Below are 23,002 nucleotides of genomic sequence, written 5' to 3'. Positions count from 1 at the left end.
TGAAGGGTTGGACCAGATGATCTTTCGGGTCTCTTCCAGCCTGGACTATTCTATGTTCTGAGTTACACTTGAATAGTTGCTTGGGTTTTGGAACAAAACTAAAGACATGTCCCGCAGTATGAATCACAGAATCATTTAGGTTGGCAAAGACCTATAAGATCAAGTCCAAATCTTAACCCAGCACTAAACCATGTCCCTAAGCAACATATCTGCCCATCTATGAAATACCTCAAGGGGCGGTGACTCAACCACTTCCCTGGACAGCCTTGCCAATGCCTGACTGCTCTTTCTGTGAAGGAATTTTTCCTAATATTCAATTTACACTTCCTCTGGTGCAACTTGAGGCACAGTCATAATAACCTCATCTGTCTGCAAGTGAAAAATGTTGATAGCTATTGTCACACATGCACCTAAAATACTAAGGAAGAATACTAAGTAAAATACTTAAGGAAGAATTGGGAACGGTTGAAGAATAGCTTCTCTTTGCAATATGAATGACAACATTTTAAGCATTGATTGATTTGTTTTGAGTTAACACTGAAGCATGTAAGTACTCCTTTTCAGATGATATTTTGCACTTCTGAATATGATTTTGTTGGGATTTTTGCATAACTTAGTATTTAAATAATTTCAAATATGCAGTGTGTTTCTAGCACTGTTATGGCTACACATGAACTAAATAATAGCTAATTCTCTTGAAACTAGCTTTTGCAGGACATGAACATAGTCTTCCTTTGAAAGTAAGGCTACACATGATTCATTACTATTAAATGTATAGTTACTTAAACATCCTAAGTTTCTCATTAAAATAAACTCCAATGTTTATACCCTATTTTTATTAGCAAAACAATAAACAGAAGTCTGTTCACGCATTCATGAAGCATAAAGGAGAAGCAAATGTTATGTTGATCAGGTCTTTAATTTTTATTATACAGGGGAAAGACTTAATTAGTAGTAATATTCCTTAAGGCTTTTGAAAGAAGCTTTATAACCATTGGAAACCTTATTATAATACGTAAATGCTAACTGCCTGTTTAACTTGATTTGTAAGGGCACAAAGACAACCAGATGATTATTAATCCTGTAAACTGTATTGGGAGACTTAATGTCTGAGAGACATGTTAGCTTGCATTTCCTCTTCTCAGTCTACTAACATCACTGCTATCATTTAGATTCTTCTCATTTTTAAAACAGATATAAAAGCTGAAAAAACCTCTTTCTTTTTTCCTTTTTTTTTTCCCTAGGTGGTTTAGCTTTTTACTAAACTAAACTACAAAGTAAAGAATAGCAAGAATTTGTTTTCCTAGAATCACAGAAAAGTCTAGGTTGGAAGGGACTCCTAGTGATCATCTGGGTCAAATTTGTATAGAAAGCCAGGCCTTATCTTAGGCAGTTCAACCCTGTCCCCGCCCTGTTGAGCTGAGATTTTGGTACTCCAGCAAGGATGATTCAACCACTTCTTTGGGCTGTCTGTTCTAATGGTAATTAATTTCTTTTCTTACATCCAGCTAGAATTTCCTCTAACTCACTTTGTGTCTGCTGGCTCTTGTCCTGTCATTACAGATCCTTTGGAAGGCAATGTCTTCATCTCTTCTGTAACTGTCTCTTAGATGTTGGAAGGCTGTGATTAGATCCTTCCCAATGAAACTTCTTTTTACTCAGGCAGAATAAAACAAAGCTTTTTTCTGATGTTAGGTTCTCTAATCCTCTGATCATCATGCTGGCCCTCTTCTGAACTCTTTCCAGTTTCCCAGTGTCTCTTGAACTGGGAGGACCAAAACTGGACACAGTATTCCAAGCATGGTTTTAAAAGTGCTGAGTAAAGTGACATAATTAAATCCTTTGTTGTGCTGCGTAAATTCTTGCTGATGCAGCCCATGTAAAAATTTGGTTTTGCTACTGCCGAGATGCTTTGCTGATTAATTTGGCTTGCTCCTACTCAAATGCCAATGTCCTTCTCAGCAGAGCTGAAAAAAGAAAAACTGGCTAGAGTCAGACCCCAGACTGCACTGGTGCTGGGATTATTCCATCTCAGGTGCAAGACGGTATCTTTGTCCAAAGCTCAAACAGTTCTTGTTCATGCGATATTTCAGCCTATCAAAGTCTGTATGATGGCTCTTCCCTCCAGCATATGTTTGTCTTCTCCTAGTTTGGTGCTATATGCAAATCTGGGAGCATCACTTACTCCTGTCATCCAGATCACTTCTAAAGATAACGAATACAATCTGACATTGGATTGGCTGCTGAGGAAATCCACTCATGAGCAGCTGCTAATTTTTCTTCAAACCATTAGCCAACACCATTTGAGCTTGGCATTCTGTCAAGTTTTTTACAGCCATCTTGTGGTCCATCTGTTCTATCTTAACCAGCTTCTCGACATAGATGTTGTGGAGATCAAACTAAAATTAGGCTAGATGATGTCCCCATTTGTTAAGCAAATTGTTTCATCATGGAAGCACTCAGGTTTGTTAAACATGATTTACCCTTGACAAATATAATTTCTTGTCCTTCACATGACTTTCATGACAACCTTTTCCATAATGATTCTTGGGACTGAAGAGTTTATAAAATCCCTTTGCTGTTGTTAATACAACTTACCCATATAAATACTTTTTCTGTCTAAGTATTTATGTAAAAGAAGGTGCTATACTAGCATGGGAGGAATTTTTTTAAGGATTTGGTTTTTTCTGGCAATTTGCATGCATTTATATTTTCAGTATAGTGATTGTCTAACTATGGGACTAAGGAAAATGTAAAATGAATGTATATAATAACTTTAGTTTTTGTGTTAATTTATTATGTGTCTGTATATGCAATATAAATTAATTTGTCCTTGCCATAAACAGTGAATAGCATACCACTATCCAATGGGTTTACAGTATTTCATATATATTTGCAGGTCATTGCTTATAACTCAGAAGGGAAAAGCAGTCCAAGTGAGACAGTGGAGTACATTACTTGTCCAGACAAACCTGGAGTACCTTCAAAACCCACAGTGAAAGGAAAAATTCATGCACAGAGTTTTAAAATAATCTGGGGTAAGAATGTTTTCCAGCTCTATTTAGAGTATTTCTTCTGTATTTTTAATATATATTATATATATAAAATATTTTTTATACAGAAGGTCAGGTTTTACTTTAGTAACACTTCAGTCAACTCAGCCATTATGATCCATTTATATTGAAAATACTGTCTCAAAATACTTAGTGTGGCAGTACAGCTAATTATATGGGAAGAATAATACGCTAATTGTGATAGGGACTGTTATTGCAGAGGACTGCTACACTTTAAAAAGTGTGATTAATTGATGGACTAAGAAGTTCTGTTTCTCTGGCACAAAAAGTAGGTGCATGACATTCTGGATTCTTACTGAAAGAGAAGATTGAAATTCAACCTGTATCTTCAAGCTATTTGGTTTTGAGAAATAAATTTTTATTCGCTAAGGATGTTGAGAAATTTTTCCTTAAGCTCAGGAATTTTAGCCTTGTGCTGTAAAATAGGAGAAGGTTAAACAGTACTATGCCATGCAGTACTTTAGCAGAAAATCAAACAGTAAAATATTACATTTATTGTCACTTCTTACCTATTTCCATTTAATGATGTGTTTAATTCTTTAGCATCAGTAATAAGAAATTTACTTGTAGAGTACAAATAGGAGTCAGCAGGTCCAGCCTTGTATCTTCACAGAGTGCTTTGCTACATCCGGACCTGATACTTGATCTTTTGTGTATGATGCATAATGTATAAAGTAATTGATAATATCTGATTTGTACATCAAAAGATACCTAAAATATCAATTTAAATGTAAAACTGTTAATAGTCTTTATTTGGAACAGTGATGCTCTTTCTATGTGGTAATTATTGTGACAATTTTATTTTCCATTTGGAATAATTTCCTTCCAACCAAAAATGTGCTATCTGCCATCTAAGTCTCATTTTATTTAGCTGGCATTTTATGATACATAACCCTTGCCTAAGAGCTAACATAATTTCATCTAGCACAGGCATAATGTGATGTTTGGGCAGGAATACCCTTCCATGTTGAAGTATAATGCTGTCTTTGTATTTGTATATTTTATATACATTTTTATTTCAAAATGTTGTTTCACATTACTTTAATTTTGCTGTTTTCTAAGTCATCTTTGAGAAATAGTATTAGGATTATATGTCAAAGAAAGGTCTGTAGATTTGTATGTTGTACATGAATACTGTACCAGGGAGGGTAGTGCGTTCAATTTCTAGTGATATATTAGAAGTTAAGAGATGTCTTCAGTGTAGAGCTCTTGACTATTCTATTCTGTTCCAAAATATTTAGGTTTTTGAAATCCTGTCCTTAAATAATTTCAAAATATTTTTATATACAAATCCATATGATAATTTTTCCAGTCTGCAGTCCAAATTACAGGACCATTAGAGGCTATGTCCCTGAATCCATACTCAGCCACTTGAGACTGAAATGTTTGTTGTGGCATCTCCCAGTGGTGATTTCCTTGTCCCTTCTCCTGTGTAGAGTGCTCAGAAGGGCTGAACACTGAAAGCCACTGTGTGTGGCTTTCACACAGCAGGACTTCGAGCGATTTGCTGCTGCCCTGGACTAGTACACTCTCTGTCTAAATAAGCACCCATCTCCAGCTGTCTGTTGATTTTGCCACTAGGAAATCCTCCCCAAAAGCTATAAAGTCATTTACCTTACTTAGTTGGAATATTGCTGTTTTTTATAGATCCACCAAAAGACAATGGGGGAGCAGCAATACATACATATGTTGTGGAAATGTCTGAAGGCTTAAGTGGTAAGTATTAGGATCATACATTGGCATTCACTTGTGTGGGGTTTTTTTTCCTGTCTCTATGTGCATGTGGGAAGGATAAAATGTGTATTATGACTGGGAAAGTTATTGCCAGGGACTGACATCAAAAAGAAAATAGAGGCACTTTGATGCTTGTACACAAGAAGTTCTTGTTCTCTGATTTAGAAAAGAGAGATGCCACAAAATTCTGTGACGCAAGAGATGCTTTTTGTTTAACTTACTAATTAGGTCTATTCAGTTTTGGAAATGAAATTATATATTTCAGACATTTTAGGGCAAGAAGACAGGGACATGTAGCTTCGTTGTCTACGTGGCAGATGAAAGAAAGGCTTGTACTCCATTTGTCACTATTAAAAGAGAACAATGATGCAGCTGGGGTAACTTTCTGCTATTTGCTTTTTTGTCCTTTCATACAGAAAGGAAACTGACAGTATTTCTAAATTGGACAGAAACCTATCCTGCTAAATTATTTAAAAATCTAGTTAAGTAGCCTTATTGAGTTCAGAAACACAGTTACATCAAAAATGAAAGTTTAAACTTCTTCAGTGCTGTATCAGATTAAGACAGAGCAGTGCCCCCAGATATGATGGGAGCCCTCTCAGGCTGTTAGTCTGTTGCTTTCCTTTCTCTGTCACATGTCCATATTAAGCCACTTTTGGAATGATGCACCCAAGCCTTTCATGCAAATTTAGTGAGCTGTGCATTATGTTTCATTCCCAGCCTTCTAAATTCTGTGGTGTATTGAGTTGTTGGAGATTCAATTAAAAGTCCCCAGGTTCCCTGCTTAAGATCTTAAAAAGAAAGACAGAATGCTCAAGAGTTTCTTATTTAAGAGTAGCGCATAATGGAATCAGAGTTTCATGTGGTTCTTGGCCATTCAGGAAAACAGGAACAAACTTCACCAATTGTAAACTGTAGTTACAGCCTGCAAAATGATAATGTAATTTGAAGCTTGTTTTCCATGAAAAATTTTACTTTTGTATCTTTCCTGTTTATTTGGTTATGATGTTGAATGTGCTTGCTGACCCAGGAAGTTCTTTTCTAGTTAAGGTGAATCCCAAATAAGGAAGCTATTTCACTTCAGCTGATCTACACCTAAGAAACTATCTTTATGCAATTATAGGATCTTCCAGGAAATTCAAAGCGGTCTCAGTTTCTATTTTTTTAATAAACATCAGGCACACACTTATTTTAGTGAAATTAGGATACCTGCTGTGGCTGGTATGAAGTGTGGCAAATTCCACTTTGGTTCACTGCACACTTATTCCTAACCTTTCAGGAAACAAGTGGGATACAATATACAGCGGAGCCGCTAGGGAACATGTGTGTGACCGACTAAATCCGGGCTCTTCCTATCGCTTACGTGTATATTGCGTTGGGGAAGGAGGACAAAGCACGGTAATATCAGCTAATATTTTTATTAAATAAAATTTCTCTCTGTAAGAAAATCTGGTCCAGTAGATATTTAAGCAAATATTGTGCAGAAGTGCCTAATAGCCATAATTAGAACCTCCGAGAAGTTCCTGTACTGCTGCACAGTGGTTTGAGTTTCTGCTCATTTGTTAAAGAAAAATATCTGAATATTCTTCCCTGATATATTTTGTTTGACATCATAGTCTTATTTACAGAAACAGATACTTTTCCTATGTGATACATTTATACAATGTCATTTATTAAGGCCTAACCCAATACAGCAGTTTAAGAAGGGTACTTGAAAAGGCTCCCCATGGAATTGGTCACAGCATCAAGTATAACAGAGTTCACAAAGCATTTGGACAATGGTTTCTCACATAGTGTGATTCTTGGGGCTGTCTTGGGGCCAGGAGCTGGACTTTGATGATCCTTGTAGATCCCTTCGAACTCAGAAGATTCTGTGATTCTATGAATTTAATGTATTTCGTGTAGTCAGTGGAGTACCTTGTCTGAGTAGCCAAGTTACCCCAGCAGGCAGGGGAAGAAGTCTTCACTCAGGCTTTACAGGGTTATGCTGTCCGTGCTCTCTCAAGCACAATTAAAATGTTTACATTGCCCTACTTTTCAGTATTCCCAAACAATTTGCTGTGCCATACTATTCTCATACTATTCTCCTCTACACACATAACACACACACACACCCATGTGCACTGTCAATTCTATGGTGTAGTTCAGCTGCCAGTGCCAAAGTGTCTTGCTGTATTTGCTCTCCCTTCTCAGCAACAAGTGTAACAAAGCCAGCCCTGGCTCTCTGCATGCCTCCAGAAGGGCTTTACTGTCAAGCTGCTCTCACAAAAATCTTAAAGCCTTCCATTCTTGATGTGTGTGATTTCAGTCCAGCCCTGCCTTGCAACGTGATTATATATGTGCTCTTCCTCCACATAGAATCTGTCTCCTGCAGAGATAACCTTGACTACATCCACCTTGCCTTAAGAATAAATCTGGACTTCTTCAATGCTGGCTTGGCTTGAAGTGCTTTCCCAGTCCACAAGTCTTTGGAGGCTTCTGTTCTGTACTTTCCTACAGCCCAGCCCCATGATTTTAGAATTAACCTTGAGTAGCAAAGAGAAAGTAATTTACATAAAGTCCTTATACTTTCTGAAGGTGTCAGAAATAAGCAGAAGATCTGTGAAGAAAAATGTCATTAACTCTTCTGCAGCTTCTGATGAACCTATGCATAACTTTTAAGTAGCAGCAGTTGTTCAGTACAACAATATATTCAAACAAGCTGAAAAGCAGCAGATCATCCAGTCCACTCTTTCTTAAACACACGAAGAAACCAGTTGTGAAATGAGATTCTGAGATTCATTTCTTCTGTAAACCTAAAGGCTATCCAACTTCTTATTTGTTCTGTATCAAGCTGAAGCTAATAACCCCCCATTGTCTCTGCTCACTTCTGTCTGCATCCAGAACAGTCAATGCCATCTGCTGCATGTGTTACGTTCTTAGGTAATTTTTGCCCAAACTTCAAATCAGAGGTGGAAACTTGTCGCTTATTAGGTATTGCTAATCAATGAAAAAGTTGAAATATCTTTTTTTTTAATCTCTCTGATTGACACTTCTGCCCACTTACGCTTTCTGAGAGGTTTTTCCATGGAAAGTATACAACCCTTAGAGTAAGTGTTTAGCAATCATTAAACTGCAGTCTGATGCAAAATAGATTGAGTTTACATTGAATAAGTCATATTTCAAGCATCTGTACTAGGTTTGTACTGATAATTAACCACTGGTTTTAATTCTACTCCTTGCATGTGTACCAAAATACAAAAGTAAATTTTGCATATGGTGTGATTATTTTGGCGTGGTTTATATTATGAGAAATATATACCAGATCACTTCGGTATCCTCACATATTTGAAGATGTAATTAAAAAAGGGGATGATCTTGTTTCTGACTCAGGTATTTGCCTTTACTTATGGCATAACTGATAGTTCTAGGTTTGGCCTGGATAACTTAATTATTCTTTCTTTCTTTTTTAGGTAACTGATTCGTTACTGGTGCAGACACCAGCAGTGGTTCCTGGTCCATGCCAGCCTCCAAGGCTACAGGGTAGACCAAGAGCAAGAGAAATTCAGCTGCGTTGGGGTAATTTTATTACAAGTGTTAGAGATTGTAAGGGATCCAAATGTGTCCCAGTGTGTTAAAATTAAATAAGCTTTTCTTTCTTTCTTATTTCTAGGACCGCCTCAGGTAGATGGTGGTTCACCCATTACCTGTTATGGTCTGGAAATGTTTCAGGCAGAAAGCGATGAACACAGAGAGGTTTACCAGGGTTCTGATGTTGAGTGCACAGTGGGCAGCCTTCTTCCAGGGAGGATGTACAGCTTCAGACTGAGAGCAGCTAACAAGGCTGGGGTAAGGAGGCAGTGTGAATCACTATTAATGAAGCATTTAACAGTAATTTTAAAATTAGGATTTCCAAATGTAGAGTCATTTGGGTCACACAGCTTATTGTTTTGTGGGAACAGACCGTTAAACATCAGTTTATAATGAAGGGGATTTTTAGATGAAGGGAAGAGAAAATAGCTAATTATGTCTTTTATCTGAAAAATAATATTAGGAAATCATTAGGAAATGCTAAGTACTTTATTAAAGCCCTATTACAACTTCACTATTCTCATGTGAAGTAAGGTAGCAAATTATTTTTTGTATACTGCTTTGTAAATTGATTGACCTTTATTTTTACAGCTGTTGATGTTCAGAACATAATAATGAGTGTTTCCTGACTTTCCATTTTTATATTTAGTTTAACTTCTGAGTACATGTTCTATCATATACAAGACTATTTTCCCTTTTTGGAGTAGTAAATATGTTTAAATCAATTGTTGCTGTAGAACAAACCTTTTAGTTATGTACCCAAAGTCCTGATTTGTTCAATAATGTACACTTCATTGAAAACTGTCAGGGTGCATTGACACTTTGTGGAGAGGTCTGCAGCTTAAGCCTTTAAAACACTATCCTAACTTTTATCTTCCCTCCACCCTGCAAAGAATGGTTTATAGCTCAGCAGTTTTTTAATCCTTTATTTCTTTTACATAGGTGTAAATAGGCAGTACCAATTGGTTTATGTTCCAGTGCAGCCATCATGTAACTTCAGAATAAGGCTTTGGATAGTACTTCCCTGGTTTTCCCAAGAGTCTGAAGTGTCAAATTTATTCACATTGCATTTGCTGAAGTGAAAAAAAATTTATAGCTGCTCTGGAGAATAGTCAAATACTGAAATAAATCTTGAATCCACAGTCAGATAAATTTATTTTTTAAAGAAGTAATACAAAGTTTCAGGCTGTTATTACATGTCCCTACTATGGTAAACTGTTTTTTAAAAAGTAATAATTTCATTTTTACAATGTAATTGTATCAACTCCCCTCTTTAATAGTTTGGACCTTACTCAGAAAAATGTGAAATAACTACAGCACCTGGACCTCCAGATCAGTGCAAGCCCCCTCAAGTGGCATGCAGATCTGCTGCCTGTGCTCAGGTGTCGTGGGAGGTAAGAATGCTGCTAACACCGGTCTTAACATAATGGTCTTCTGCATTTTTGAGTTCAGCTTGAAAAGTCTAATACTGTGGTTTTGATCACTTTATTTGTGAGCTAACTTACCTGATTATCCAGTAGGTAAAACCTTAGTCATTAATCATGCCATTATAAGGCAGCAGTAGGTTGGCAGGCTGCAGGTGCTGGATCTTACTGTGTTCTTTTGTTTAAAAGTTTTGCCACAGCTGCTGCTCTGCATTTCTGAGTGATGCACTCTCATCTTAAAATTTTTCTTTAACATAGTTATAGTTCCTTGGAGACAATGTATCCACATAATACAATAGATTATTGTGCACTTCTTGGTTTTATAATCTGATTTAGTTTTATATAATTACATCAGTAATAATGTAGCAAAAGCCTCATAGACTTCCTATAAACCCATAGTATTTAGGTAGCTGATTAAAAAAATGCAATAGATAAAAAATTAAGCTTGTAAAAAGAAAGATTCTATCTGGAAATACTCTTTAAACTCAGCTTTTTAGTGGCTTAGAGATGGGGTGAAGTATCTGAGTTACAGAACTGTACAGAAAAAAAAATCACCTGTTTCACCAGGAAAGTAGTGTTCATGCTTCCTACTGGAAGAATGTCAGAGATAAATATCTACAAGGCAAAGCCTTTTTTAAAAAATACCATAAAACATTCAGGTAGAGTTAATTTGCGTGATGTTAGATGTCTGTGTACAGAGTGACATAGTAATTAAGGCACAAGTAGACCTCTAAATGTCATTTTGTTCAACCTTCTATTCAGATAGGTTCAGGTTCTGAGGGTCTTTCCCAGTGAAATTTTATTTATCTCCAAGAATGAAGATGTTTCAGCCTAGTAAAACTGTCTGGGTAAACTCTCATTCTGTAGGATTTCTTTTTTAATGTCTAGTCAAAATACCCTTTAATGCAAGTCATGACTCTTGTCTTGGCACTACGTTATCTTCACAAAAAACTTGTGTCATAATGTACAAATGTCATTTGTACCCTCCCAGTAAGTAATTTAAGGCAGCAGTAAGATCTTCCCTTAGGTAGATCACCTGGTTATCAAGTAAACTTTACTTTTTTGTTGTGTGTTGCACTCCTGCTTCATGACCCTTCGCTGGACCTACTCCATTGTGTCAATGTCCATCTCCTTTTGGGGATCCCAAGACAGGACATGGTACTGAAGATGCAACCGCACGAGTGCTGCGTATTCCTTTTACCCTTCTTGCTGCTCATTTGCTGATACAGCCAATATGTAGTTAACCTTCATCAGACATAGAGTGCTGATTCTTATTCAACTTTCTCTCCAGGACACACAGGGGTTTTTTTTATTTTTGCTCCTCAGCCTGTACTTTTTTGTAGCAGTCCAGGACTTTGTGTTTGCAATTGTCTTAGTTAACTTTCTGAAGTTTATATCAGATTCTGCCTGTTATTTTTATTGTATTAAATTAAAAATCAGCAAAGAAATGGGAGGGTAAGACTCCTCTGGAACAAAAACAAAATATAGATGTGGTGAGTTTTGTTGATTGTTTTTTTTTCTTATATCAGTATATTTAGTTTCTAATTATTGATATCCATTTTAAAGGTACCAGTAAGTAATGGAGCTGATGTCACGGAGTATCGACTGGAGTGGGGCGGTGTGGAAGGATGCATGCAAATCTCCTATTGTGGGCCTGGGCTCAGCTGTGAAGTGAAAGGGCTTTTGCCTGCCACTATATACTATTGCAGGGTTCAGGTAAAGATGTAAAACTGTTGTTAATGAAATCTAGAAACAAGAATTGACTCTGCAATAAAAACATGGTCTGCTTTGGAATTGCAGGCGGTGAATGTTGCAGGTGCGGGCCCTTTCAGTGAAGTAGTGGCATGTATGACTCCAGCCTCTGTGCCTGCAGTTGTGACCTGTCTTCGTGGACTAAGTGAAGATCAAGTTGAAAGTCCACACTATTCTCCTTCCACATGCCTTGCTATAAGCTGGGAAGAACCTTGTGACCATGGGTCTGAAATCCTCGGCTACAGCATAGACTTTGGAGATAAGCAGCCAATAACTGTTGGGAAGGATCTGACCTATATTATAGATGGCTTACAGCCAGATACTACCTACAGGTATGTGATGTACAGCTACTTGGCAGTCTACTGTTTCTTGCACAAGACCAGATGCTTTGTTTCCTTGGGGTTTTTTTTGTCTTCATTATTACTCTCAGAGACATATTAGTGCACAGCCACGGAGCAAAAAGAAGTTTTGTAATGATGATCATCATAAATAGACATGCTATTTTTATTTTCTTCCAAAAATAATTTATGTTAGTTTATTGCAGTATCATTGTATCTGTCTGGTTAATGTGTCAATTTAACTGAATTCACATCACATATTCAGATTCATAACTGATTTTGGACTGGTTGCCTCTCTGTTTGAAAAGGTAAAATCCATCCAAGGAAGGACTATGCCCGGTCTGATCTAATAGCAGCTCATGGCAACTTGCAGTGCTTTATCTGCAGAAAAAGTGGAAGTCAGCATGAACAGTATCCATTTGACAAATCAGCAAACTATGCATCCATGTTGAAGAATTTTATTTGCTGAAATTATCCCTTATAAGGGTTATAAGGGTCCAAGGGTTACTGAAAAATATAAATGCAAAAATCACTAGTTTTGCCTGAAGGCACTACATCCCTGTTACAAAAACATGTCCTCAATGTAAAAGAAGAATGGCAGTCCCACTGAAGTCAGACTTTTAACACACTCTGATTTCAGTATAATTAGGATATGATGTGGCTACGCAATTTTCTGAATCCTTAATTACTGTTTTATGGCTTTATGTGAGAATACAGTGTTTCTGTGTGCCTTACAATTATTTAACAATAATGCTGGCAATCTGAAGAGCTCTTGCTCTGTGTGTCAGTAGACTGAAAAAAAGAGTCATTTCCATTGCAGAGATAGGTCTATACTTCTGCCCACATATGTTTTTTTAATAGAATACATTGTCAACTCCTTGTGCAAATGAAAAATTGCATGCATTAACCTTAGTTCTGGGCTGTAATAAATTAGCATAATGTTAAAATTACTGCAGTGAAGGAGAAATATTTATTCTTTAGCCTGCGTACACATTTGTGTTTCCACATTTTGCAGCTGTGTGGTTGACTATTTCAGAATTCAATTAGTGTGATTACTTTTTTCCAGTTACCTAGATACTATTTTGGACAAGCAAATGTTAAGTCTGCAAAATTAAATCAGACACACTTTGTTCCCTGTGGCTACCTGTGAAATACGTAAAGAGCCTCTGTTTTCTGCTTTTTCCTTTTCAGAAATAAATTTCTTAGCTAAGTCTTTTAATTTTTACTTACAATTCTAATGTATATTGTCTTCCTTGAAGTATCAAAGAAGAAAAAAACAAAACCCTACCTTATCCCTGAGTATCAAGTTCTACAACTTCCTTAGCTGTGTGTCCTTTGGCGACTTCTGGTTTTCGCCTCTCGCTTTGCAGGCAGACCCAGGAGTGCTTGTGTTTGCAAGTGCCCAGAGATGTGTTACTGGTGGAAACAGCAAAAGAGATGGCTGGGTACCATCACTTTATTTTCACACGAATAGGATCTGTTCAGAAATGTCCATAAAAATGTCTCCTTGATCTCACCTGATAAAACAGTCACAGATATGGTTTCCCCTCTTTGGGGTGGGTGTTTTTTACCTTCCCTCATCACTGCAATGTGGCTATCAAAATTTTGGTTCAAGGCCTGCACAGTCAGAAAGATGGACCGCTCTTAAAATAACTCACAGAGCTTTTGCATCTTTTCACTAATGTGAATATGCTTTGAATATTTTTATTTCTAATCAAGCCGGCTCCTTAAAATCTACGAAAAGTGACGCACCTGCATATTCTTGACAGTCTATCAAAGCATAATATTCATAAAAGTCTTTATTGTAGATAGTACCATTATTCTCTACTTAATGGCAGTTATTTTTAGAATCTAATTTCAAGTTAATTTATTCTCTCTTTTTCCAAATGCTAGGGTACGAATTCAAGCCCTAAATAGTCTTGGAGCGGGTCCTTTCAGCCACACCATAAAATTGAAAACAAAGCCTCTCCCCCCGGATCCACCTCGCCTGGAATGTGCTGCATACAGTTCTCAGACTCTCAAGCTGAAGTGGGGAGAGGGAACTGCGAAAGCATTAACTGACTCCATCCAGTACCACCTTCAAATGGAGGATAAGAATGGAAGGTTGGTTTTAGAATTGTTTAAATCTGCCCAGTGTCGCTGTGGTCTGATGCTTGGGAGATGGCAGCAAAGGGCAAAATTCCTTTATGTTTTGGTGAATTTACAGCAGATGTAGGAGGTCGTCTCTTCTGGCAAGGCAAGAGGGGCTCTAATGTTCTGTGCTGAGAAGTACAAGATAAAAAACTTCATTGTTTTTTACTTACAGTTCAACATGAAGAGTTTAATGCTGTGTTTTGTACCAGCACGCTTTTCTCCCTCACTTTTGGTTAAATATTTTGTCAAAGTAACAAGTAACAGTGTTGTGAATTTTATATATGTAATATTGGAAGGGATGAATGCTTTACTCCCTGTTGCCTTACAGGCACTTGTTTTAGTGGAAATTAATACAATTTTTTTTGAGGGATTCCTTGTCTCATGTAAAATAGAATGTCAGCTGAGGTGGTACAGCAAGAACCCTTGCCCAAATGGTAAAATAAGCAATACTGCTACAAAGTGTTGCCATGTCTGATGAGCAGCTTTAGCTTGACAAAAAGATTAAAGAGATCCACTATGTGAAATTGCTGTGCTGTAAGGAGGAAAATAAATTAGACTATTTAAGTGGAAGGAAATTCATTGCCATTCCCAAAGACTAGGTCATGTGCAGGTACTATCTGTTACAATTTTAAAAGACAAGAAAAAGCTAGATGACAACCCCTGCAGGAAGAGAGAAATTTGTGCTATGTCTTGGGGACACCAAGACTGAAAATCAAACAGGAGTTGCCATGATCAGTTTGTGCAAGAATTGCCACATGAAGGACAGTGGCCAGTGTACAAAACTCCCAGAAACAGATTTAGTGCGCACTACAAGTGTGACTCTGCCCTCCTGTGCAGGTCTGCATGAGCCCATCTCCAACAATGATGTACAAAAGCAATTGGATCCGTGGCACATTTTTTAAGGTGCGGTAAGGAAGAGTTGCAAAGGGGCAAAAAACTAAAATCTAGTTACCTAATTTTGAAAAGCTAAAGATGTTGGAGGAGTAGGTGGCCTAGCAAAAAAAAAAAAAAAGCAGTTTATTGAGAGATACAACTGCTGTCTTTTCTTACTGTTTCAAAAGCAAAATAGTTTCTTAAAATGCTTTGGAACATTTTTGGTAAGAGAGAATCTGTAGTGTTCTTTGTGCAAGAGATTTTTATTTCAAAGACATGAGAAATAAAAACTTGCCCCTGGAAAATGAGCTTACTGTTTTATAGCAGCCAGAATACTGTTTAACTCTGAAATAAGTGTTTCTGGGCTTTTCATTAGATTCTGGGAAATTATGGGAACAGATTTCAAGACAATACTGCTTCGGAAGTCTTTTTCTGTGTTCAAAATAAGATACTCATTCCATTTTCAGGTTTGTATCCTTATACAGAGGACCATGTCATACATACAAGGTTCAAAGACTCAGTGAGTCAACATCATACAAATTTTGTATTCAGGCATGTAATGAAGCTGGCGAAGGTCCCCTTTCTCAAGAATATATTTTCACTACTCCCAAATCTGTTCCAGCTGCCTTGAAAGGTAAGGATGCTTCTTTTTTCATTTGAGGGGTGGGAGGATAGCAGGCTGATTTTGGTATTATGTTGTATTTGGGATATTGGGACTATTAAGTCCTTTTTAAGTGCAGGTGGGGATAGTGGGAGAAGGCTCCTTTCATGTATTTCCTAAAATATTCACTCCAAAAATGGAAAACTTGGGGTTTATGCATTCTTTGACCTAAGAAGTTTGTACTTAGTTCACCTGCTTACGAGGAGAGTGGCAAGTTAAGGTGAAAATGCATTCAAGCATGTTTAGAATAATTTTAAGCATTGTTTCGTTTTTTTCTGGTATATGATGCACACTTGCAGTTACTAAATCTTATTTGATTTCTCTTGGATGATACCTAAACTGGGAAGAGAGGCCTATAGGAATTATTAGTTGTTGCTCCAGAAAACAGTGGAGGAAGAATAAATTTGAATCTGAATCTTTTGTTTCTTTGAGATAAAATAGGAGGTAGAATATATCATTTTAAAGGTCATTAGAATATGACAGTATGTGATGGGGAAAGCAGAGCTAGCCATCACTTTTATCCTTCCTTCCTTCAGCACCAAGGATAGAGAGAATAAATGAACACACTTGTGAAATCACATGGGAGGTTCTGCAGCCCATGAAGGGTGATCCCGTGATCTACTGTCTTCAGGTCATGGTGGGAAAAGACTCAGAATTCAAACAGGTAGGATGTGTTTAAATTATTGTAGTTTTCTTTGACTACTGTTTGTAATAACTAGTTAAGTAAAACCAGTTGAGATTAGATTTAGTAAAGCTTACTGTGTTTCAGCATGGTTTTAGTCACCATGGTAACTTTTTGTTACTAAATAATATAAGGTAATATCTCCTAAACCCATCTCCTTCATTTCAGAAGGAGATTCTGCACTAAATTACAGCCTCTTTGGGTCACACTGATGTTCACTTAAATACAGCTTGACACGTCAAGTGGTGAGGAAGCCATCCACTAATGGAACAACTGACAAAAAGAAATCTTTTACCTAATGCTACAGAATTGAGACTGGGGAGAAAAGGGGCAAAGGGTTCTCTTAACACTAAGAGCAAAGAAGCAGTTTGAAATGCCAAGGTACAAATTATCCTGCATTCAATGCTAATTTTGCTTCCCAGTTTGGTTTTTTTTTTGCTTCACAGTTTATAAACTGCCTGGTATTTGACATGACATTAGGCTTGAAAACTGTTTCATACTATTAAGCCAAGGAACTTTCCGTCTAGGACAGAAACAGTTAATTCTAGTATATTATAATTTTATTATAGTTCAATATTAAATAAGTTTCACCTGTGCTTTGGTAGATTACAGGCCTTAATATTTTCACAGCTTTTAGTGTAGCACTGTGTTTGTTATGGCCATTTATTAAATTTTTCAGTAAAAGATAAACCATAAACCGAGATGTCTTGCCATGTGAATAGTCTTTTTTGTAATTTCAATGTTGTAAATGCAACATTAGGTGCATAAGGTGTGATATGTGTTGCTCTTAGACACCAAGTCAAATCACCCTTTGATTATTACTGTGTATTGCCAAATGATCTGGGCAAGAAAATAAAGTTGGCTCTTCGAGTATGGCAATAACAAAGTAGACTGAGGTGTGTGATTGTTTTTGCCTCTACAGAACAGTCTATCGTGGTAAATTAGAATAAAATGAAAGGACTGATTTGCAGAAATTAAAATTGGAACAATCAAGAAGTAAACAGTAATAAAACAGCCTTTAAGACACTTAGACATGGTGGTGGCAGTTTTATTTGACATGGACAAAAAATAAACAGCCTGAAAGTCTGCTCTAAGCTGTTCCTTAGAGCAGCTATTTCACTGCCAAAACTTCACTCTCCTCTCCTCCTTCTTCCTGATCTGTCATCCAAATTGCTCATGTCATTGCTCCCTCTATGCTACAGACAAAATAAGTTAATAATGTGCTGTTTGAGCTGTATACATCAGTCAAAGATCTTAAAGGGGTTAGGAAGCAGCCATATAAATACCCCAGGAGACACACTGGAGGGGAAGGCAACTTCTGGCAAGGCACTGGGGATGAGCAGCTGAGGATGGTGATCCCTGCTAGCTGGCATAGCTGGAGCTGGAGTAGGGTGTGTGTCAGTGGCCTGTTTGCTCGCTCCCAAATGCATGATTCAAATTAGCAGAATTTTGAGGAAGCTGCACGTCCGATGGCCTGCCCTGCCTCAGAGAGAAAAGTCTCTAGGTTGTAGATTCCAATAAATCTCAGCTTGTCAGAGAACTCTAAGAGTAGCCTCAGACACAGCAAGAGCTCTTCAAACAGCAGAATCAGAAGGGATTTCCTGTTTCTTTACATTTCTAGTGTGCATTTTCAGGATACTGTCTAACAGTATGGTAACTGTAGGGAAAGCTCCTGATGATGTGATACTTCTGTATCGTACTACCAGTTAAATAAAGCAAATCCAGATATTTGGAGGTGGGAGGGTGAAGAGGTTTAAAGAGAGTAATCAAATTGCACTGTGCTACTCACCCAATACGTCCCTACCTATATAACTGCACCCCTGTGAGGTTTTGTTGGCTTTCACAGAACCTTTACATGGCTGCAAATTTAATTAATTTGAGAAACTGGAGTTTAGATTTCACTGAAATAGGAACTCCATGCTGTGAAGCATTGTGAACTCATGTTAACCTGTCAACTGAGACACCTCTGAAGAGCACCCTCACAAGTTATCTCTGTCTTGGGAATATGATGAAATTAAGAATCACAAAGAGGATTCTGTGGCTTTCCTGATACGGTGTTTATTGGGATAAATCATAATATTTTAAATACAGATAACTGCAACAAAGTACATTGGATTGGATTAGACTTAATGAATCGGCTCGACATGGAAGTAACTGCCTAAAATCCCATGATACAATATTGTATATTGCATCACACTGTGACTGGTCACTAAAACACCTGAAGGCTGGGGCTTGTGACAGAGTTCATTTGGTGTGTACTCGTCATTCCACACAAGCAAGCGTAGTTCTTGTCTTTCACCAAAATAACTGGAGACTTTATCGAGTATTTAAATTGAGTGTTTGAGCTTTTTGTCCATTTTTCTTTGCATTGGCGAAAACGCTGGTGAGTTGCCATCCTTTTTAGTTACCTTCACCATAAACAAACCCATACTAAGATACATGTGTGTATATATAGTACTTTTTTACTTAAGTATCCCTTTTCCCCCCTTATTTCCAGATTTACAAGGGCCCAGACTGGTCGTTCCGATACACAGGCCTCCAGCTGAACTGTGAATACCGATTCCGCGCGTGTGCCATTCGCCAGTGCCAGGAGGCCACGGGTCACCAGGACCTGGTGGGCCCCTACAGCGCCCCAGTGCTGTTCATCTCTCAGAGGACTGAACCACCGGCAAGCACCAACAAGGACACTGTGCAAACCACAAGGACACAATGGTCACAGAGCGACCAAGTGTGTGCTGCTGTCATCCTTGCACTTTTTGCTATCTTTTCCATTCTGATTGCTGTTATCATTCAGTACTTCGTCATAAAGTGAAGAAAAGAGATCTATTTTATAATGCTGCCCATTACATTTTACTTTCTCATAATCTAAAAGTAATTCTGTTCTCTTGCTTTTACAAAACCAGGCATTTAGCACCGGCATTGGGACTGATGCAAACTTTCTCAGCCACTTTAAAATGCTTACTCGTAGGTGTAGGCTGACACATGTTATTAAAATGCAAGCCACAGAATATAATCTTTTCTTTATATGCCTTCATGCAGTACAAACTCGATATGGGGCAGGCACGCAGTGTTTAAGGAAAAGGGTCTGACCAGTAAACACAAGTGTAAAGATGATTTCCTGGCCCACACTTCTAAGGGTTGCTAACATAACAGGGAAGAATGTGTAGATCGCATTTAAAACTTACACTAACAAACTTGTGCTGTACACAATATTAATCTGATGCTGTGAAAGCAATTTAGCGCTGTATTTCTACCTCCTCATTTGTCTTAATTATTTGGGAAGCAGGATTTATGCTGAAAAACAGAAGGGGCTTTTCTCAGGCAGCAAATAATAAACTGGATGGAAGAGTATGCATGAAGGAAGCTTCTTATCTGATAAATGTGGAGTTCTTCACTGCAAGTAGATGTTTTCGAAAGACTAAAAGGAGATGGCACAAGTGGTTTATCTTACCCCCAGGATTTGGTGTTTACTTACAAAAAAATGCCTCTTTTACTTCTTCTGAATATAGAAGGGAGAGTGTGAGAGACCTTCTTAGATTTGTTATTTAAATTGAAAAACACGTTTCCAAAGTTGACCTTTGATTGGATGCAGTTTATACAGATGTCTGTGCCCTCTGATTTTAGCTAGTCAACAGAATTTTGAGATAAAATTCATTATTGAATTTTTGCTGTTTCCCCAACATTTACTTGCCATATCCACCAGAAATAAGCACTGCCTTTTTTTGTTTGTTTTGTTTCGATCTTTCTTTCTCTTTTTTCCCTTCCTTTCTTTCTTTTCTTCTTTCTTTCTTTGGGGCACCAAATCAGAAGACGAAGTGTAGTAATTTGCACCAGAAAACTTTAAAGCTGCTTTTTTCTTGAGATTCTAATGTTTAATGTAATGTCTCTTTGGATACTGTACCAAATTGTTGGTTGCATGTAGTTAATGTTGCATTAGAGCACTTTGCAATTGCATAACTCATCAATGTTTTGTGAGCTTGCATTTGTGAGTTCTTGAATGACCAGACTGAATTTTAACAAGTATCCCATTGAACATCTTGCTAGATGTCAATGATTGCCAGTGACACAAAGCTTGTAGTGAAACTATCTTTAAAAAAAAATCCTTGTCTCATCACACTTACGTTATTTGTTATACACTTTGTAATTAGCTACTTTTAATTTATTTGAGTTACAAGATAATGGATCATTAATGACTTCTAGTTGTGTTCAGTTTAGCATTTTTAATAGTATTAAACACTTCTGTCAGTCTTAATAATAATAAAAAAAGGAACCTCTGTCTTGTGCTTTGAAGATCTCTGAAGAATTTCTCTTATATTAGAACGGGCATGTATTGTAATTGTTTATACGTCCAATGATCTGTGCTGTAGAATAATGTTGCTGAGTTTCGTTTTTTTTAAAGAAAAAAAAAGAAGAAATGGCGAAGAACTTGGCCTCCACGTGGCAAGAACGATCTGTCTTTAAAATGTACTGTATGTTTACATTTTATTTCTAATTTGTCATTTGTACGTATAGGCTGATACCTTCCCGCAGGATACCGCGATAACTGATGTTTTCTAGAACCTTCTTAAAAGTGCCATGTTTGGCAGTGCAAATGAGGTTGCGTGTCACAGCCCAGAGATTTCTTACGGTTGAATGTCTAAAACAGTAAAATTTGTTACTGCAGACAACCTGCAGTGACTTACGTTTTTCATAGTAAAATTCAAATGAGCTCCTATTTTTGATAGTCATTTAATAGTGTATTTGCCATTTGAGCCTCAGTGCATATTACTGCATTGAAGACAGTTTTTAATGTAATCTTAATTTTACCTCATATACTGTACATTCCAAAAATAAATAAATAAAAGAAAAAGAGAAACTCTAAAGTTTTTAAAACGCTATAGATACACTACCAAACATATCACTTTACGGTTGTACAACGTCGGGCTCCATGAAGACGAACCTGTATAGTCTGATAGAAAATACATAAAACGATGTAGCAAAGTACCTTTAAGAGTCTGTGGACAATAAAAGTACCTTCTTTTTCGCTGCTGGTGGTCAGTCCTGTGCGCGCACCGCCGCCGCCCCTCTCCCCTCCCTGCTCCCTGCCTCCCCCGTGCCGGCCGGGCCCGCGGGGCGGGGCGGGGGCGCGGTACCTGCGCGGTGGGGCAGCGTTGGGCGGGGCGGGGCCGGAGCGCGGAGCGGCGCTGCCCCGGGCACGGCGCGGCCCCCGGCGGGATGCGGCGCGGCGGCGGCGGGAACGGCAGCGAGGGTGAGCCCGAGTGGCCGTGGCCGTGGCCGCCCTGCGACGAGAGGCTGTGCCTGGCGCTGCCCATGCGGGTGCTCGTTCCCATCACGGCCGTCTGTCTGGGGCTCTTCGTGGTCGGCGTGGCGGGCAACGTTCTCACGGTGCTGGTCATCCGCAGCTACCGCGACATGAAAACCACCACCAACCTCTACCTGGGCAGCATGGCCGTCTCGGACCTGCTCATCCTCACGGGGCTGCCCTTCGACCTCTACCGCCTCTGGCGCTCCCGACCCTGGATCTTCGGGCAGCTGCTGTGCCGCCTCTCGCACTACCTGAGCGAGGGCTGCACCTACTGCACCATCCTCCACATCACCGCCCTCACCGTGGAGCGCTACCTCGCCATCTGCTTCCCCCTCAAGGCCAAGGTGGTGGTCACCAAGCGCCGGGTGAAAGCCACCATCGGCGTCCTCTGGGCCTTTGCCTTGCTCTCCGCCAGCCCCTTCTTCTTCCTGGTCGGCGTGGAGCAGCCCGACAACCGCACCGACTTCAGCCGCGAGTGCAAGCCCACCCCGCAGGCGCTGCAGTCCGGCCTGCTGGCCACCATGTTCTGGGTCACCACCTGCTACTTCGTGCTGCCCGTCACCTGCCTCAGCGTCCTCTACGGCTTCATTGGCCGCGAGCTGTGGCGGAGCAACACCCGCCTGCGGGGCCCCAGCTCGCTCCTCCGGGAGAAGGGGCACCGCCAGACAGTCAGGATCTTGGGTGAGTCCCGCCAGCATCCCCCCCGGGCTATGGCTGGGGCAAGGATCGGGGCTGGGGGGCCACGGCAGGGCTGAAGCATCGGCAGCTCCCGTACAGGATAGGGAATAGCGCAGGGGGACATCCCAGCCACGCTCCCGGGAACTGCCACGGCAGGGATTTCACTCCCTCCCAGATGAGGCTTCACCCGCGTGGCGTTGCACATCCAGCAGCACGGCTGCCTTCCGTAGAAATACCTGTTTTCTGAATTTTACCGGGCAGAATCAAGTACAAGGTAGCCTGCAATTTCAGAAAAACTGTGGTAACATCAGCAGTCTCTTCCAGTTGGCAGCGACACCTCTGCATAGAAAATTTCTGCTTCTGAAAACTAAGTTCTTAGTGATCATTTGTAGCTCTCCAAGGAGTGAATCCACTGGTTGCCCAAGGAGGCTGAAAAACAGCAATTTGGCCCCTGTGAGCTGTTTGGAGACAAATCCTGTAATACCAAAGCACTTCCTACAGGTGTAGGATGCTGATAATTTTTAGTTCATTTTTTCAATCATACATTCAGTAACCCAGCATCAGACTCTGGAAAGTTAGAGATCTTAGTCTACTTTGGGGCTTTAATGTTTGTAAGTAGTGACCAATCTGAAGGGAAAGAAAAATCCAACTATTGACTAAGGAACATAAAACAAAATCCCCCGATTATTATTTTTGACTACTTTTAGTGTAGTTTTTACATGTCTCATGGGAGACTTCTTTCTCTGAGAGTGTAATCAGCTGGATGGAAATAGTGTAG

The 23,002-nt window shown here is 39.0% G+C and overlaps 2 protein-coding genes across 8 annotated transcripts in view; both read left to right on the top strand.

The window, feature by feature from the left end:
* Positions 1-21,267, top strand: part of FNDC3A (fibronectin type III domain containing 3A) — a 110,889-nt gene extending 89,622 nt beyond the window's left edge. For all 7 annotated transcript variants that reach the window (XM_038134304.1, XM_038134217.1, XM_038134675.1 and 4 more), the window contains 12 exons: positions 2,900-3,038; positions 4,722-4,790; positions 6,088-6,206; positions 8,261-8,366; positions 8,461-8,636; positions 9,659-9,772; positions 11,369-11,518; positions 11,603-11,886; positions 13,786-13,995; positions 15,366-15,532; positions 16,096-16,223; positions 18,739-21,267. In XM_038134304.1, coding sequence (XP_037990232.1) covers positions 2,900-3,038; positions 4,722-4,790; positions 6,088-6,206; positions 8,261-8,366; positions 8,461-8,636; positions 9,659-9,772; positions 11,369-11,518; positions 11,603-11,886; positions 13,786-13,995; positions 15,366-15,532; positions 16,096-16,223; positions 18,739-19,053 — 1,977 coding nt within the window. In that variant the 3' untranslated portion in view covers positions 19,054-21,267. The remainder of the gene's footprint in view (positions 1-2,899; positions 3,039-4,721; positions 4,791-6,087; positions 6,207-8,260; positions 8,367-8,460; positions 8,637-9,658; positions 9,773-11,368; positions 11,519-11,602; positions 11,887-13,785; positions 13,996-15,365; positions 15,533-16,095; positions 16,224-18,738) is intronic.
* Positions 21,268-21,363: 96 nt separating this feature from the next.
* MLNR (motilin receptor) lies at positions 21,364-23,002 on the top strand. Its single transcript, XM_038134899.1, has one exon. The coding sequence runs from the start codon at positions 21,456-21,458 to the stop codon at positions 22,299-22,301; it is 846 nt and encodes a 281-aa protein (XP_037990827.1). The 5' UTR covers positions 21,364-21,455; the 3' UTR covers positions 22,302-23,002.

Source organism: Motacilla alba, chromosome 1 (genome assembly GCF_015832195.1).
Source record: "Motacilla alba alba isolate MOTALB_02 chromosome 1, Motacilla_alba_V1.0_pri, whole genome shotgun sequence".
In the NCBI taxonomy this organism is placed as follows: Eukaryota; Metazoa; Chordata; class Aves; order Passeriformes; family Motacillidae; genus Motacilla; species Motacilla alba.
The sequence above is the reverse complement of the archived record's forward strand: the minus strand, read 5'-3'. Positions and strand labels throughout refer to the sequence as shown.